General features: G+C 46.8%; 2 protein-coding genes across 8 annotated transcripts in view; one reads left to right on the plus strand and one right to left on the minus strand.

Moving 5' to 3' along the window:
* LOC143765179 (uncharacterized) overlaps positions 1–351 on the plus strand; it is an 87,332-nt gene extending 86,981 nt beyond the window's left edge. For 3 of the 5 annotated variants that reach the window (XR_013213331.1, XR_013213333.1, XM_077251599.1), the window contains one exon: positions 128–351. Coding sequence is in view for 1 of the 5 variants with exons in the window: in XM_077251599.1 (XP_077107714.1) it covers positions 128–175 (48 nt within the window). In the remaining 4 variants the exon portion in view is untranslated. Of the gene's footprint in view, positions 1–30 lie in introns of all 5 variants that reach the window. The other 2 variants (XR_013213330.1, XR_013213332.1) reach the window with 1 other exon arrangement.
* On the minus strand, positions 170–15,450 carry LOC143765180 (sodium-independent sulfate anion transporter-like). Of its 3 annotated transcripts, XR_013213334.1 has the most exons (6): positions 15,025–15,450; positions 14,918–14,945; positions 9,427–9,560; positions 9,264–9,333; positions 7,692–7,885; positions 202–306 (listed from the first exon to the last, which is right to left on the minus strand). XR_013213334.1 is itself a non-coding variant. In XM_077251602.1 (5 exons), the coding sequence occupies exons 1-5, from the start codon at positions 15,025–15,027 to the stop codon at positions 251–253; spliced, it is 291 nt and encodes a 96-aa protein (XP_077107717.1). In that variant the 5' UTR covers positions 15,028–15,450; the 3' UTR covers positions 170–250. The 3 variants fall into 3 exon arrangements, 1 of the variants encoding a protein (XP_077107717.1); XM_077251602.1 differs by lacking the exon at positions 7,692–7,885 and having other exon boundaries at positions 170–306; XR_013213335.1 differs by lacking the exons at positions 7,692–7,885; positions 14,918–14,945 and having other exon boundaries at positions 170–306.
* Between the last annotated feature and the right edge of the window lie 2,929 nt (positions 15,451–18,379).

Below are 18,379 nucleotides of genomic sequence, written 5' to 3' on the forward strand. Positions count from 1 at the left end.
AGGCTGTATAACGTTCTTTGTGTTTTTCAGAACCCAGTTCTGTAGAAAGTCATTCATGTGGCCACCAATCATTTCACTGCAGTCCGCGTTTGTTCTTTTTTTCCCAAACATTTCTTCAATACTTCAGCTCAACGGGATGGAAAGGAATTTCCATAACCAAGTGACATTGGATTAAGACCCCGAACTGTGTACTCCACTTCCGTCATGACCAGGGAAACACTTGTTAGGACTTTCTCACCTCGGATGAAACTTAGGAAGCATTGTTGAGTAAGGGCTCTATGCTTTCATCGTCGTATATATCATATTCTGTGAATGCAAGACAAATAAACATGATCTGCAGAACTTGGTGTTAATAAAAGATGTAATTGTGGATTATTAACATGTGCACAGACGGAGTGTCAAAAAGATAAATAATCATGCAGAACAAGTAATATTAGTGATGAGCGAGTACACTCGTTGCTTGGGTTTCCCCAGAGCACGCTTGTGTGATCTCCAAGGATTTGTTAGTGTTCGGAGATTTAGTTTTTTTTTTATTCAGCTGCATGATTTACAGCTATTAGCCAGCCTGAGTACATGTGGGGGTGGCCTGGTTGCTAGGGAATCCCCACACGTAATCAAGCTGGCTAGTAGCTGTAAGTCATGCAGCTGAGGCACGGAAAAATAATTCTCCGAACACTAACAAATACTCGGAGACCACCAGAGCAACGAGTATATTCGCTCATCACTAGTAATAATCCATTTATTTATACTTTTAAATGCAGTGCTTATAAAAACAAAATGCAAAAAAAAAACGTTTCTCAGTTACCCAGGTTCTTCCTATAATGTTTTTTTTTTGCTATGTATTTCCAACCTTGATCATTGTATGTACTTTGCAAACATGGACTAGATGCCAGTAGATAGCTAACCCCTTCCCGACCTGTGACACAGCGTATGCGTCATGAAAGTCGGTGCCAATTCGACCTGTGACGCATATGCTGTGTCACAGAATGACCGCATTCCTGCAGATCAGGTGAAATTTGGTTAACTCAAATTTCACCCCACCTGCAGGAACAGGGGGACTTGTACTTTAAACCAGGAGCGGTAGCTTTGCCCCCCCCTTGGCTACGATTGCTCTGGTGACCCTTTTTGTCACCATCCCCAGATCTGATCGGAGCTAGCATCCATGTGACGCTATCTCTCCATTCAGATGTGGAGGGGCGAAGTGAACGATGGCTGCCTCGCTGTCCAGGTTCATGGTGTCTGTGGAAGCTGAACAGCGAGGTGCCTGCATGCTGCCCTGCCACATACTCACCTCGATTGCCGTTGTCATCACCGCCACCAGGTACTCCCCTCTGCTCCCCCTGCCATCCAATTCCATGCCCCCATCCTCCGCTCCCTCCCCCCTGTGCCAGTGATCACCCTCTTATCACTGCTGCTGTTGCCGCCGCTCCGTCTCCTCCTGCATATCCTCAGCCCCTCCTGCCCCCGGTGATCTCCCCCCTGCTGCGCTGATCTCCCTGCGACGCTGATCTCCCCCATGCCCCACTGATCCCCCCTGTGATGCTGATCTCCCCCCTGCCCTGCTGATCCTCCCCCCTGCGATGCTGATCTCCCCCCTGCACCAGTTTTCCCATTAGGGTTAGGGTTGGGGCTAAAAGTAGGGGTAGGGTTGGAATTAGGGGTAGGGTTGGGATTAGGGGTAGGGTTAGGAGTGGGGATTAGGGGTAGGGTTAGGGTTGGGATTAGCGGTAGGGTTGGGGGTAGGGTTAGGATTAGGGTTGGGATTAGGGGTAGGGTTAGGATTAGGGGTAGTGTTAGGATTAGGGGTGTGTTGGGGTTAGGGGTGTGTTTTGGTTAGGGTTGGAGTTAGAATCGGGGGGTTTCCACTGTTTAGGCACATCAGGGGGTCTCCAAACGCGACATGATGCCCGCAAACCATTCCATCAAAGTCTGCATTCCAAGCCCCGACGTGTGCCCAAACAGTGGTTTACCCCCACACATGCGGGCTAAAAAATCATTTTTGAGGAAAAATTTTTAAAATTTTCACGGCTCTGCGTTATTAACTTCTGTGAAGCACTTGGGGGTAAAAAGTGCTCACCACACATCTAAATAAGTTATTTGGGGGGGTCTAGTTTCCAAAATGGGGTCACTTTTGGCAAGTTTCTACTGTTTAGGCACATCAGGGGCTCTGCAAACGTAACATGATGCCCGCAGACCATTCTATCAAAGTCTGCATTCCAAAACATCACTACTTCCCTTCCGAGCCCCGACGTGTGCCCAAACAGTGGTCCCCCCCCACATGTGGGGTACCATCTTACTCAGGACAAACTGGACAACAACTTTTGGGTCCAATTTCTCCTGTTACCCTTGTGAAAATAAAAAATTGCGGGCTAAAAAATAATTTTTGTTGAAAAAAAAAAAAAAAGATTTTTTTATTTTCACGGCTCAGCGTTATAAACTTCTATGACGCACTTGTAGGTTGAAAGTGCTCACCACACATCTAGATTAGTTCCTTGGGATGTCTAGTTTCCAAAATGGGGTCACTTGTGGGGGAGCTCCAATGTTTAGGCACACAGGGGCTCTCCAAACGCGACATGGTGTCCGCTAACGATTGGAGCTTATTTTCCATTCAAAAAGTTAAATGGTGCTCCTTCTCTTTCGAGCCTTGCCGTGCACCCTAACAATGGTTCCCCCCCCCCCCACATATGGGATTTCAGCATACTCAGGACAAATTGGACAACAATTTTTGGGGTCCACTTTCTCCTTTTACACTTGGGAAAATAAAAAATTGTTGCTAAAAGATCATTTTTGTGACTAAAGAGTTAAATGTACATTTTTTTCTTCCATGTTGCTTCTGCTGCTGTGAAACACCTGAAGGGTTAATAAACTTCTTGAATGCGGTTTTGAGCACCTTAAGGGGTGCAGTTTTTAGAATGGTGTCACTTTTGGGTATTTTTAGCCATATAGACCCCTCAAACTGACTTCAAATGTGAGGTGGTCCCTAAAAAAAGGTTTTGTAAATTTTGTTGTAAAAATGAGAAATCGCTGATCAACCTTTAACCCTTATAGCTTTGTAACAAAAAAAAAATGTTGTTTCCAAAATTGTGCTGATGTAAAGTAGACATGTGGGAAATGTTATTTATTAACTATTTTGTGACACATAACTCTCTGGTTTAACAGCATAAAAATTCAAAATTGCAAAATTTTCGCCAAATTTCCAATTTTTTCACAAATAAACACAAAATTATCGACCTAAATTTACCACTAACATGAAGCCCGATATGTCACAAAAAAAACAATCTCAGAATCGCTAGGATCTGTTGAAGCGTTCCCGAGTTATTACCTCATAAAGTGACACTGGTCAGAATTGCAAAAAATGGCCAGGTCATTAAGGTCAAAACAGGCTGGGTCATGAAGGGATTAACCAGACGCAGCAATAATGTTTGTACTTTGAACTTGTAATGTCCTTAGAAGTATTCTGTCTTAATGTAGCCAGAACCCAATGTTAATACTTACAATTGGTAGAAGAGATACTGGTTAGGTCACCTAAGGAGTAAATACATGTTTTTGGAGGGAGGTGGGGTGTAATATGACCTTATTTTCCCTCTCATGTAGTTTGCTGAAGTTTCCAGTTCAAGCTCCTTTAGAAGCTCCTTTCAACTGCTGCTCAGCAAAAGCCCTACATTGCATTCAAACAACCTGTGTTAGGGACTTTCTGCCTTTCAACACCGACTTGTAGACCAGAGAAGTCCTGTTCATAGATTATGTGAATGCAGTGTATGGATATTACTGAGCAGAGGATGAAAGGAGAATAAACTCTCCTTCTGAAACATGTTCGACATAGTGTTTGGAAGAGGAAGTGGCAAAATAAACTTATTATTATTATTTATTGTTATAGCGCCATTTATTCCATGGCGCTTTACATGTGAGGAGGGGTATACATAATAAAAACAAGTACAATAATCTTAAACAATACAAGTCATAACTGGTACAGGAGGAGTGAGGACCCTGCCTGCGAAGGCTCACAATCTACAAGGGATGGGTGAGAATACAGTAGGTGAGGATAGAGCTGGTCATGCAGCGGTTTGGTTGATCGGTGGTTATTGTAGGTTGTAGGCTTGTCGGAAGAGGTGGGTCTTCAGGTTCTTTTTGAAGATTTCGATGGTAGGCGAGAGTCTGATGTGTTGTGGTAGAGGGTTCCAGAGTAGGGGTGATACGTGAGAGAAATCTTGTATACGATTGTGGGAAGAGGAGATAAGAGGGGAGTAGAGAAGGAGATCTTGTGAGGATCGGAGGTTGCGTGTAGGTAAGTACCGGGAGATGAGGTCACAGATGTATGGAGGAGACAGGTTGTGGATGGCTTTGTATGTCATGGTTAGGGTTTTGTACTGGAGTTTCTGGGCAATGGGGAGCCAGTGAAGGGATTGACAGAGGGGAGAGGCAGGGGAATAGCGGGGGGACAGGTGGATTAGTCGGGCAGCAGAGTTTAGAATAGATTGGAGGGGTGCGAGAGTGTTAGAGGGGAGGCCACAGAGCAGGAGGTTGCAGTAGTCAAGGCGAGAAATTATGAGGGCATGGACTAGGGTTTTTGCAGATTCTTGGATGAGGAATGAACGGATTCGTGAAATATTTTTGAGTTGAAGTCGGCAGGAAGTGGAAAGGGCTTGGATATGTGGTTTGAAGGAGAGATCAGCATCAAGGATTACCCCGAGGCAGCGAGCTTGTGGGACTGGGGAGAGTGGGCAGCCATTTACTGTAATGGATAGGTTCGTTGGGGGGGTCGTGTGAGATGGGGGAAAGATGATGAATTCTGCTTTGTCCATGTTAAGTTTCAGAAATCTAGCGGAGAAGAAGGATGAAATAGTGGACAGACATTGAGGGATTCCGGTTAGTAGGGAGGTGATATCTGGTCCAGAGATGTAGATCTGTGTGTCATCAGCATAGAGGTGAAACTGAAAGCCATGAGATTCTATGAGCTGTCCCAGGCCAAAGGTGTAAATGGAGAAGAGCAGGGGCCCAAGGACTGAACAGACAGGGGGCGAGGTGAGGAGGTGGTGTGTGAGTGGGAGACGCTGAATGTCCGGTCTGTTAGGTATGATGAGATCCAGGATAGGGCCAAGTCTGTGATGCCAAGGGATGAGAGGGTCTGTAATAATAGGGAATGGTCCACTGTGTCAAAGGCAGCCGACAGGTCGAGGAGGAGGAGGACAGAGTAGTGTCGCTTGCTCTTGGCGGTTAAGAGGTCGTTGGTGACCTTAGGGCAGTTTCAGTGGAATGGTGTGACCGGAAGCCAGATTGTAAGCGGTCAAAGAGGGGGCAAGAAGAGAGATGGGAGGACAGTTCAAGGTAGACGTGTTGTTCCAGTTGTTTGGAGGCATAAGGGAGAAGTGATATAGGGCGATAGCTAGATACAGAGGATGGGTCAAGAGAGGGCTTTTTGAGGATAGGTGTGATGGAGGCATGTTTAAAGCTTGAGGGGAAAACACCAGTTGTTAGTGATAGGTTGAAGAGATGGGTTAGGGTTGGGATGAAGACTGTGGTGAGGTTTGGGATGAGGTGGGATGGGAGCGGGTCAAGTGCACAGGTGGTGAGATGCGATCTTGAGAGTAGAGTGGAGAGTTGATCTTCTGTAATGGTGGAGAAGTTGGTTTTGGAGGTGGAGGGCAGGGAAGTCGGGAGGAAGGGCTCTGGGGCTTGTTGACCAAAACTGTCTCTGATGCTATCAATCTTCTGCTTGAAGAATGAGGCAAAGTCTTCAGCGGAGATAAGTGGGGAGGGAGGAGGTGCTGGGGGACGGAGGAGAGAAATGAAGGTGTTGAATAACTGTTTAGGGTTGTGAGACAGGGAGGATATGAGAGATGAGAAGTAGGTTTGTTTAGCTGTGGCGAGTGTGGTCTTGAAAGTAGTGAGGGACTGTTTGAATGCGATGAAGTGCTCGTTGGAGTGGGATCTTTTCCATCTGCGCTCAGCAGCCCTGGAAGCTCGCCTCAGTTCTTTGGTCAGGCTGGTGTGCCAGGGCTGTCTGTTGATTTTGCGAGCTTTGGTATGTGTAAGTGGGGCAGCAGATTCCAAAGCTATAGCTATTGTGGTGTTATATAGAGCGGCAGCGGCATCCGCATTGTGTATGGAACTTATGTCTGTAAGAGGGAAGAGGGATTCAGAGAATGAATGTAGGTCAAGATGTTTAAGATTTCTGCGAGGGTGTGAAAGTTTGTGGGGTGGGGAATGTAGACCTGGAGTGGAGAGAGATGAGAATGTGAGAAGGTTGTGGTCAGAGAGAGGAAGAGGTGAGTTAGAGAGGTTAGATAGGGAGCAGAGGCGGGTGAAGATGAGGTCCAGTGTGTGACCATCTTTGTGAGTGGCTGCTGAAGACCATTGAGTGAGGCCGAAGGAGGAAGTGAGAGATAGAAGTTTAGTGCCAGCTGAGAGGGAAGTGTCAATGAGGATGTTGAAATCGCCCATGATGATAGTGGGGATGTCCGCAGAAAGGAAATGAAGTAGCCAGGTGGTGAAGTGGTCAAAGAAGGTGGTGGCTGGCCCTGGGGGGCGGTAAATGGCAGCCAGTTGGAGGTTGGAGGGGGAGTAGATGCGCACAGAGTGCACCTCAAAGGAAGGGAGGGTAACAGGGGGTGGCAGTTGGATTGGGGTGAAGGAGCAGTTATCTGACAGGAGAAAACCAACTCCTCCACCATGCTTGCTGCTGGGGCGGGGTGTGTGAGAAAGGTGGAAGCCACCGTAAGAGAGTGCAGCAGGGGAGGCTGTGTCAGAAGGGGTGAGCCAGGTTTCGGTGATGGCGAGGAAGGAAAGTTTGGTAGTAACAAAAAGATCATGGATGTAGGGAAGCTTGTTACAGACAGAGCGAGCGTTCCACAGCAAAGGCTGGTCTCTTGTTGTACAACGGTTACTAAATGCTCTTTTAGTGTCTGCATGGGCAAATATTAAATCCACAAAATCACTGACATGTAAGGGTAACATGCCGAGGCTTCTTATGTTCGCTTGGTCATTAGATGTGAAAAGATCACATAAATATCCCTCAATCAGATTGCAGGAGCTTTGACATATATATCCAGTGGGATCAGTGTGAAGTTACTAAAGGTTTACTTATATCCTAATGCACTGCTGCAAGGCCTGCTACCTACAGTCATGGAATAAGAAAGCACACCCTTCAGCTCTATGATCTTTTTTAGTAGAGCCTAACCAACTGTGTGCTCCCCATCTATTTCATCAGTCTCACACATTGCTTTGGAAAGAGCCCGTGGGCTTGAGATCTGGATTTTGATGTGGTCATGCCAAAACTTGGATTTTCTTTCTTCAGCACTTCGGATATGAATTTGACGCTACGTCTGAGATCATTATTCTGCTGCAAGACCCAATTTCAGCCCTGTATAATTTGCTGGAGAAATGCTCTGGTATTTCCTCAAGAATATGCTAATTTGAAAGTGGCATTCATCATTTTGTATTGATTGCATAGGTCATTTAGCAGCAAAACAGGCCTAAATGAGTCATCCACCACCATGCTTTACAGTTGGTAAGAGAGGTTTGTGGTGATAAGCTGTGCAATAACTGAACATCACCTCGGTCCAAAGGATATTGTTCCAGAACTTGTGCTTAGCTCAGCTAAATTTTCAAACATAGAAGGTATAGTCCACTAATTAGGTAGTGATAATCTATCCATAGGATACTGGTTGGTGTCCGACACCTGGAAAACTCACCGATTAGCTGTTTGCCACACCAGAGGTACACAGCGTACAGAGCCAGAAGAGCAAAGCTCCATACACTACGTAGTGGCCATCCTTGCAGGTCACCTTTTAATTCACTTCAATAGGATCGGATGAGCCTCGATCTCTAGTGTATGAAGCCAGAAATGCACAGATCCAACACTAAGTAGATCTGGCCACCGTCAGTGCTGAAAACAACCGAATGGTGATGGTGTTAGATGTCAAAGGCCTATTCTTAAGGTATGTCATCAAAGTAGTTTACAACCCCATTAAGTTGTGCTGCCATTTCCAACCAACCTCCCATGAAAGCAAGTCACTTAAAAATTACAAAATTAAAAAAATAAATAAATCACAAAATAAAGCAGTTACATTTAGCAATATCAGGTCACAATACACTACAGGATGCTGCAGACCCCACACCCCTACCATCTATGGGGGAATTGCCTAGTATTATAAATGCACGTACGTGGATAACGTTTGCATAAAGTGCCGGTCAGACAGATACGTGTAGTGCACCATGCAGTTTACAGCCATACTATTAGATTAGGTAAGGTATCGAGCATTAGAGTATTAAGTGCACACCAAAGGGACAGACCCCAATTCCTCCAACCACTGGCGTTCCTAATCCCTCAATAACTGATGTCTGTGGTTGTTCATCAGTATTTTGCACCTTTGCTAGCTTCACCCTTTATCATGGGGTCTGCTGCATCCTTTGGTACATTAGTATTGTGATCTGGTACTAGTAAGTATGGCAGCTTTTCTCTGCAATGTAGCTTCACCGTCCATGAAAGCCATAGTTGTTCAGTAATTTTCCTTACGGACAAAAATATGAACCTAATCGTAATGACCCCGATTCTTTAAGACGGGCATTTTGTGTGCAAGTCTTAATGAAGGTAGCCCTAGAGTAAGATGTGCCAAATTTGTTATAGAAGCATGCGCCTTTTTAATGAATCTGGTGTATCTTCTAACTGTCATGTGTCACCAGGAAAACAATGGAATAAATTATGATGAATTTGTTGGATGCACTTGGCCACACCATACTTATTTGCAACATTTCAAGCAATTTTGCTCCAGCATTCTGGTAAAAACTGCTTGATGACTCAACCCCAGTGCGCTATCAAATGCCTGTGAGTTGCAGAATATAGCCCTTAAGTTTATTATTATATTTTTGAGCATAATATGGTCCCATATGATCCACAGAATAAAGATCTGAATAAGACAACCCTTTTTTAAGCTGAAACCAGCCCAGTGATCAGGGACAGGGACATCCTTGTCCAACACGTGCCTCTTGGCTTTTCAAATAAATAACCAGTCATTTAATTGAGAGGGCCTGACCAATGGATGAAGGGGGTAATCGCTTTGTGATGTACATATGCCCTTATATATCATGATAGAAAACCAATAAAGGTGTTTTCCTAACTAAAGAGAACTATTCTGTAAAAAAAAAAATCAGATCCAAGGATATCGGGTGCCCAAGCCCATCCAAAGAAAAGGAAAATGACTGAACATCTCAAGAAGCTAATGAGGAGTGCGGGGCTCTAGTACATTCTTTACAGCAAACATTACCTGCGGTCATGCCCTGCGGATGTTGAAAATCTTTCAAGCTTGCTGCCAATAAGATTTGAAGGATATCAGGCTACAAGGCAGAAAAGGAAAATCTAAGAACTATAATCAAAGTTATACTGAAACTATTAATAAAAAATAAACTTCTTCGGTGCACTACAAATACCTGCAATCCTGAATATAGCAGAGGTCTCTCTTGAGACTGGAACTCCTGTTGTAGTTCACGTAGACCCATCACGACCGTATAATCCAGTACATTTACATGGGTAAAATCCAGGACTACTGACTGCGGTAAGGAATCTGTATAAAGGGAAAAAGATGTAAATGAATAAATGCATCTAGCTAACAAAAAGTGACCATCAATGTCAGGCTCTGGCGTCATAACATGTTCACAATCAGGGCCGGCTCCAGGTTTTTGAGGGCCTCGGGCGAAAGAATCTCAGTGGGCCCCCCCTTTAACACATACCACGATTCATGATTACATATATACACAGCTATGTAGTATATAGCAAAGCCACGTAGCATATAACACAGCCATGTAGTATATAACACGGCCCACGTAGTATATAGAACAGCCATGTAGTATAATACAGCACAGCCCACGTAGCATATAACAGCCCATATAGTATATAGCACAGCCCACGTAGTATATAGAACAGCCATGTAGTAAATAACACAGCCACGAAGCATATAACAGCCCACGCAGTATATAACACAACCCACGCCGTATATAACAGCCCACGCCGTATATAACAGCCCACGCCGTATATAACAGCCCACGCCGTATATAACACACACAGCCCACGCAGTTTATAACACACACAACCCACGCCGTATATAACAGCCCACACTGTATATAACACACACAGCCCACACCGTACATAACACACACAGCCCACGCAGTATGTAGCACAGACTGCCAGCCATTTAGACAGACAGTCTAGGACTAGTCAACCAGGCTTGGCTCACAGCAGGCTGCAATTACGATCCCCCCGCCCGCCCGCCCCCGCAATGCGTTGGGACCAGGTCCAGGAACTTGGAGGAAGACTCACTCGCCGTTGCTTCCGTTGTGTGGACACAGCCTGGGACCAGGTGCACCGTCTGTGCACCTGACTGCTGCTCCTGCCTGCTCCTCTTTCTGCTTGCCACTGTGCCTGTGCTGCCGCTGGACGCCTGGACCTGTCCTGGAAGGTGGATGCTTGGATGACAGCAGCCGGATCTCTTCTCACCGCCGGCCCGGAAGTGACTAGCATCCATGTTGATGGCGGCGCCGGCGGTGACTGGTGAGTATTGTATTTGCAGGTGCAGCTGTCTCCCAGCAGCAGGCCCGGCCCGGAAGTGACACTGGCTGCAGCGTATCCATGGTGACGGACGGTCCCGACTCCCAGAGGGTGAGTATTTCGGCTGCAGCTGTGCACCGTAAATGGGCCCCCCGTCTCGCCAGGGCCCCGGCACTTGCCCGGGTACGCCGGGTGCTGACGCTGGCCCTGTTCACAATGGATCAATGTCATCTTAGACAGATCACTTTTATACCAATCCTTATGGATCTCACTGACTTACAATAGAGAGTATTCCGGTATTTTTGAGGTATTTGTTAAGGGGTAACATTTCTCCTTGTGGACAGCGACATGCCTGGCATGGCATTGTGAGGAGGCTTATCAGAAAATGTGTATTAAATTGAAAGAGCATACCTAAAGAAGAATATAATGCTGTCTGCAGGGAATGCAGGGCAAGCTTTAGAAGAGCTAAAGCCAGTACTGAAGCGAGGCTTGCAAGGGAGACCAAAAGCAATAAGAAAGGATTTGGGGGGTATGTCAAAAGAAAAAGTCAAAGATGCAATCGGATTTTTATAGGACGAAAAGGGTGAAGTGGTCAAAAATGACGTGGAGAAGGCCGAACTTTTAAATTCCTATTTTGCATCTGTGTTCTCTACGAAAGCAATTGTAACATCAACTGATCTTCACGGTGCCATCGAACGAATAAAAGAATCCACACTAGCCATAAACAGGGAGATGGTGAGGGAACACTTAGCTAATTTAAATTCATTTAAATCTCCTGGTCCAGATGAATTACATCATAGGGTACTGACAGAGTTAGATGAAATTACAGAACCACTATTCAGAATATTTGAAAATCCTGGAGAACAGGTGAAATCCCAGAAGATTGGAGAAGGACAAATGTTGTTCCTATCTTCAAAAAAGGAAACAAGATGGAGCCAGGAAATTACAGGCCAGGGAACCTTACTTACTTCTATACCAGGAAAGATCTTTGAACAAATTATTAAACAGCATGTATGCAAGTATTGGTAAGAATACAGTAATTAACCAGAGTCAGACTAATCTAAATTCCTTCTATGATGGAATCACTGACTGGGTGGATCAGGGAAATGCGGCAGATATAGTATATCTTGACTTCATGTAAATGACCATGTATGGGATTGACAAGGCTACAGTTAGGTGGATTCAGAACTGGCTCAGTGATCGTACTCAAAAAAATGGTAATAAATGGTTGCACATCCAATTGCAAGATTGTTTCAAGTGGGGTACCACAAGGCTCTGTCCTGGCCCCAGGTGTTGTTCAACATTTTTATAAATGATCTAGATAAGGGAACAGAAGGTAAACTAATCAAATTTGCAGACAATGCAAAGCTAGAAGGGATAGCTAAAACTAAAGAAAAAACAAAGGATTCAGAATATCTAGATAAGCTAGAACAATGAGCAGCAACTAAGAGAAATGAATAGGCAAGAAAAACGAAAATTACATCTGGGAGGAATAGAACCAAGCAACAGCACGTGTGAAAAAACTCTGGTTATATTAATAGATCACAGACTGCACATGAGTCAACAGTGGGATTCAACAGCAACAAAAGGCAAAGTTCTAGGATGTATTAAGAGAAGCATAGAGTCTAGATCACGTGAAGTAATAATCCCCCCTTGGTCAGGCCTCATCTGGAATACTGTACACAATTCTCACTTTTTAAAAAAGACTGAAAGACTGAAGCAAGTACAGAGAAGAGCTACCAGGGTGAGTGCAGGGGTGGGATTCAAATTTTTAACAACAGGTCCTCTAAGTCGCGGCGGCCGGAATTTTGGCCACGCCCATTTTCAGTAACCCCGCCCATACTAATAAGCCACGCCCAGTGGCACGATTCATATTTTTGGAAGCAGTTTGTCTCCCTTAATGACAAGAATACGTTGTGACATACGGTATTAAAGTCATGGACCATACTGTATAACGGCCACACGATGCTCCATACTGTATAATGGCCACACATGATGCTCCATACTGTATAATGGCCACACATGATGCTCAATACTGTATAACGGCCACACATGATGCTCAATACTGTATAATGACCACACATGATGCTCCATACTGTATAATGGCCACACATGATGCTCCATACTGTATAACGGCCACACGATGCTCCATACTGTATAACGGCCACACGATGCTCCATACTGTATAATGGCCACACATGATGCTCCCTACTGTATAATGGCCACACATGATGCTCAATACTGTATAACGGCCACACATGATGCTCAATACTGTATAACGGCCACACATGATGCTCAATACTGTATAATGACCACACATGATGCTCCATACTGTATAATGGCCACACATGATGCTCCATACTGTATAACGGCCACACGATGCTCCATACTGTATAACGGCCACATGATGCTCCATACTGTATAATGGCCACACATGATGCTCCATACTGTATAATGGCCACACATGATGCTCCATACTGTATAATGGCCACACACAGTTCTCCATACTGTATAATGACCCCCCCCCCGTATGCATGGCTCATACTCCCCCCCCCCCCGTATGCATGGCTCATACTCCCCCCCCCCGTATGCATGGCTCATATTCACTCCCCCCTGTATGCATGGCTCATATTCCACCTCCCCCCTGTATGCATGGCTCATCTCTCCACCCCCCCACCCCCCGTATGCATGGCTCATCTCTCCACCCCCCCCCCTGTATGCATGGCTCATAATTCCTCCCCCCCTGTATGCATGGCTAATGGCTCATAATTCCCCCCCCCTGTATGCATGGCTCATAATTCCTCCCCCCCTGTATGCATGGCTAATGGCTCATAATTCCCCCCCCCTGTATGCATGGCTGATGGCTCATAATTCCCCCCCCCTGTATGCATGGCTGATGGCTCATATTCCCCCCCCCCCATATGCATGGCTGATGGCTCATACTCCCCGGTATGCATGGCTCATCTCTCCACCCCCTCCCCCGCTCCTTCTCCCATCTTGCATGGCTCGGGCGGCTTACCTTCCTCCTTCATCCCTCCGCCCCCCATACTCACCTGTCAGCTGTCCCACACACCGTGCCGACATCCTCCCTCTGGCTCTGTCCCGCCGCAGCGCCTTCTTCCTGAGTGAGCGGTCATGTGGTACGGCTGATTAAGGTCATGAATATGCGCATATTCATGACCTTTAATGAGCGGTACCACGTGACCGCTCACTCTGGACGCGCTACAGACGCTGAGACCAGGCATCGCTGGAGCAGGGTGAGTATCGTCTTCAAGGAGGGAGGGTGGGACTCGGAGGCGGGCGGGGGCGGTCGGTCGCGTTTGTGACCCGGGACTAAAAAAAACCAAAAAACCTTGCTCAGGTGCCGCCCCCCCCGCAATGTCGCCGCCCTAGGCACGTGCCCTCGCGTGCCTAGTGGCAAATACGGCCCTGTGTGTGATCCCGGCCTTAAGGGCACAAAAATTGAGTTTGAAAATTGCTAAATTTGACAAAACCTTGTAAGTTATGCAGTGTCCAGTTGTAGAACTACAACTCCAAGCATGCCCTGGCAGATTCATGCTGGGGACTATAACATCCGGAGAGGTATGTTTGGATAATTACTGCACCAGTCCTTCACATAATTCATAGGAAATATTGCAAATCCCTAAAGGTACCGTCACACTGGGCGAGGTTGCAGCGATATCGCCAGCGATCCGTGACGTTGCAGCGTCCTGCATAGCGATATCGCTATGTTTGGCACGCAGCAGCGATCTGCTGGGATATCGCTGGTTGCAGGGAGAGTGGACGAACTTTCTTTCGTCGCAACTCTCCCGCTGACATCGCTGGATCGCCGTGTGCGACGCCGATCCAGCGATGTCTTCACTGGTATCCATGGTAAACATCGGGTTACTAAGTGCAGGGCCGCGCTTAGTAACCCGATATTTACCATGGATACCATGGTAAAAGTAAAAAAAAAAACACTAAATACTCACCGTCTGTTGCCCATCACGTCCCCTGGAGCTTGCCGTACTGACTGTCTCAGTGCCGTCCGGCCGTAAAGCAGAGCCCAGCGGTGAACCTGCAGTAACAGCGGTTCACCGCTGGGCACCGCTGTTACGGCCGGCCGGCGCTGAGACAGTCAGTACGGCAAGCGCCGAGGGACATGAAGGACGACGGTGCGTATGTTTTTTTTTTTTTTTTTTACATGGGGACTTCGGCATCGCTGAAGACAGTTTCAGCGATGCCGAAGTCGCTTGGTCGCTGGAGAGAGCTGTCTGTGTGACAGCTCCCCAGCGACCACACAGCAACTTACCAGCGATCACGTCGCTGGTCGCGATCGCTGGTAAGTTGCTCAGTGTAACGGCACCTTAAGTGACAAGTACACAGCGGCGCACTCACCCTTAAATCCAGCCTTATTCCTGGCAGCCTGAAATACAGAAGTCAGCAGTGAATCCCAGGCGCCGGTCACATGACCCTGGAGGACCCCCGATGATGGGCTCACTCACCATAGCGCAGCGCCGGGCCGCCTCATACACGGCTCCTGCTGGGAGTGGGACTCATAACAAAGCCGCGCTCAGGCCGGAACCGCAGCTGCTGCACAGCACGGGGCGTCTCACTGTTACCATGGCAGCCGATAGCTCCCAGTCTCCTCCCACCATGCCACTGCGTTTACTAGTTATCTCGGCCACTCACATTAACCGCCACTCTACCCGTGCCCTGCAGTAGAGGCGCTTCCGGTGTGAGCGAACTGCATTATGGGGATTGTAGTTTACACCCTCCCGGGGTGAACAATCCCCACCAGCAGCACAGCAACCCGTCCGGGGGCGGTCCGGAGGCGGTCCGGGGGCGTGGTAACCATTTTCAATTACCGGAACGCTGGCAGATAGAAATTTTAGTAAACGGCTGCCCCGTACCGGGTCGTACCGGCTGAATCCCACCACTGGGTGAGTGGATTGCAAAGTATGTCCTACTAGAAAAGGGATGAAGGATCTTGGAATGTTTAGCTTGCTTAAAAAAAAAAAAAAAAAAAGGCTAAGAGGAAACTTAATTGCTGTCTACAAATATCTAAAGGGATGTCACAGTGTAGAAGCATCATCCTAATTTTAATTTTTACATGAAAACGAGAAGCAAAGGAATGAAACTGAAAGGGAGAAGATACAGATTAAATATTAGAAAAAACTTTTTGACAGTGAGGGTGATCAATGAGTGGAACAGGCTGCCACGAGAGGTGGCGAGTTCTCTTTCAATGGAAGTCTTCAAACAGAGGCTGGACAGACATCTGTCTTAGGCTAGTTTCACACTAGCGTTAACTGCAATACGTCGCAAATGCGTAGTTTTGCCGAAAATACGCATCCAGCAAAAGTTCTTGCTGGATACGTTTTTTCGTCATAGACTAACATTAGCGACGCATTTGCGACGCATTGCAAAACGTCGCGTCCGTTTTGCGACGCTTGGGCGTGTGGTAGCGGACCGTCGGGAGAAAAAAACGTTACATGTAACGTTTTTTGCTCCCGACGGTCCGCTTTTTCCGACCGCGCATGCGCGCCCGGAACTCCGCCCCCACCTCCCCGCACTTCCCCGCACATCACAATGGGGCAGCGGATGCGTGGGAAAAATGCATCCGCTGCCCCCGTTGTGCGGCGGAGACCACGCTAGCGTCGGGAACGGCGGCCCGACGCACAGCGACGGGTTGTTCCCGACGCTAGTGTGAAAGTAGCCTAAGATGGTTTATTGAATCCTGTGCTGCATGGAGAAGAGGGTTGGACACAATGATCATTGAGGTCCATTTCAAATCTAACATTCTATAATTCTTTAATAACTTTTTTTTCTACTACATACATGTAGAAGTGCTCACAGAAAGATACTGTAGCCTTGTCTCCTAAGCAGAATATGACTGGTTACTGACATCAGTCCCTGTTCACAATGGGCATCACAAGCTTTCAGTTTTAGACACACCCATGTTAGGGTTAAGGAAAGGGCAAAACTAAGGTTTTACATATGAAATAAAGGTTAAACCAATCGAAGTGTTAAAATTTGTACAAAAAGCGCACAGATAGAGTCGACATAAGACATCTGGGCCCATACATTGTCTGCAGAGATCACGTGATGAAAGAAAAAAAAAAAAGAAATAAGGTGGCACGATGGTTAAGAAGAAGGCAACAGGTGTTAGGGGTCGAGTTCCCGCCTCTGCACAGGGGGAATCTCGGGCCATCTCCGCTGCGGTCTCCCATTCTTCTCCTGCCGCAGTGGAGCCTGCTCAGCGGAGACGTCGGTCCCAGCGTCTTGCTCAGTCCCACTCTGTACAAAGAGTTACTGCTGCTTTTCCTGCTTCTGCCATTGAAGTCAGTGCTGGGCAGCGGCGAGCAGACGCTTCTGGGACTAAGTCCTGCTTTTCTTGTTCTGAGCATGCCCCGATTAAGATCTCTCAGTGGGGATCGAGGGTCACATGGTCAGATACTGCAGCTAAGTCCATTGGACCTTTCAGGAAGGTCCTGTAGGTGCTAGGACTAAGTCCTGCTCTGCACACACTGAGCATGCCCAGGGCAAGATCTCTCAGTGGAGATCTAGGGTCACATGCTCAGGTATGGCAGTCTCTCATTGGTCCTTCTAGGAAGGTCTTTTACTTGCTGCAGCTATATAAGGCTCGCATGGCCGCACGGCCATGCGCTAGTATCAAATCTGTTATGTGTATGCACCAGTGTGGTCACATTTATGTGTGTTCAGGGACTCGGCTGAAATAAGCCCCTAGAATGCTGGCACCTCCGACGAGGAGATTGTGTGTGTGGATTTAGGGCCCCGGCTGAAATAAGCCCCTAGAATACCGGCTCCTCCGGTGAGGAGATTGTATGTTTGCGTGACCACAGACTGCCTTCAGCTCGGCAGTTAGCTGTGAACTCCTGTGGGGTTAACAGGGCACAGCATCTTGTTTCCGTGCGACTCTGTGAAGTAACAGAGTTCGCTTAAACCGCCATATAGTGCCGTCATTTGCTAGCAGCAGGTTCCTCCTGCACGGTGGACCCCGGGCTGTGAACGCACCAATAAAAACATCTATATTTAATCAGTGCGTTCCGCTAGCCCTAACAACAGGAACCATTTTAATTTAAAAATAAAAAGGTAGTAAAATCATCGAGAACATAAATTAAATCCATCCATGTCAATACTTATCTCCCACACTAATGCCTTTCCAATGCTGTGGGCCCTGGGTCTCCGAGAGCTTGTGGGACATTGTTACGCCGCTATGTGAACACTGCAACCAATCAACAATTGCAAATGGGATTTGTTCACTAACACTTTATTCAGATGAACCTTGGACATCCAAAGGACGTGTGATAAATTCAGCCCATTATTGGCTGATGATTGTTATGCCCCATGGGCACTGCAGCCAAGGTCACCCAAGCCTTCAGAGACCAGGCACCAACATTACTGAAACAGATCCGGTATGGGAGAGTAGTATCTGTTATTTTTATTTTACATGGAGGAATATAGTGTTTAACAATGGGTTGTCCAAGCAGTGGACAACCCCTTCAATATCCACTAGTGACAAGGAATAACCTTTCCAGCATTGCTAGACAGACAAAGTGGTTCCTCAAAGCTGTTCTACTAAACACAAATGTCACCAAAAGGTTGGAAATGACAGTAACGCCACCAGATGTAGTGATGCGCCTAAAGAAAAACAAATATTGGCATGTAGAGAAAAGAGACAGTAAATTCTGGGTAGGGGGATGGTTTGTGCCATGCGTATATAGGTTTTACGTTGACCATATTATGATCTGGAGGGGGTTCATTCGAGGAGAAGCGACATAGCGCAGATAAAAGGCTCACCACTGATCCAGACGTGAAATCATGAATGTGAGGGAAATC

The sequence above is a fragment of the Ranitomeya variabilis genome, chromosome 4 (genome assembly GCF_051348905.1).
Source record: "Ranitomeya variabilis isolate aRanVar5 chromosome 4, aRanVar5.hap1, whole genome shotgun sequence".
Taxonomy (NCBI): domain Eukaryota; kingdom Metazoa; phylum Chordata; class Amphibia; order Anura; family Dendrobatidae; genus Ranitomeya; species Ranitomeya variabilis.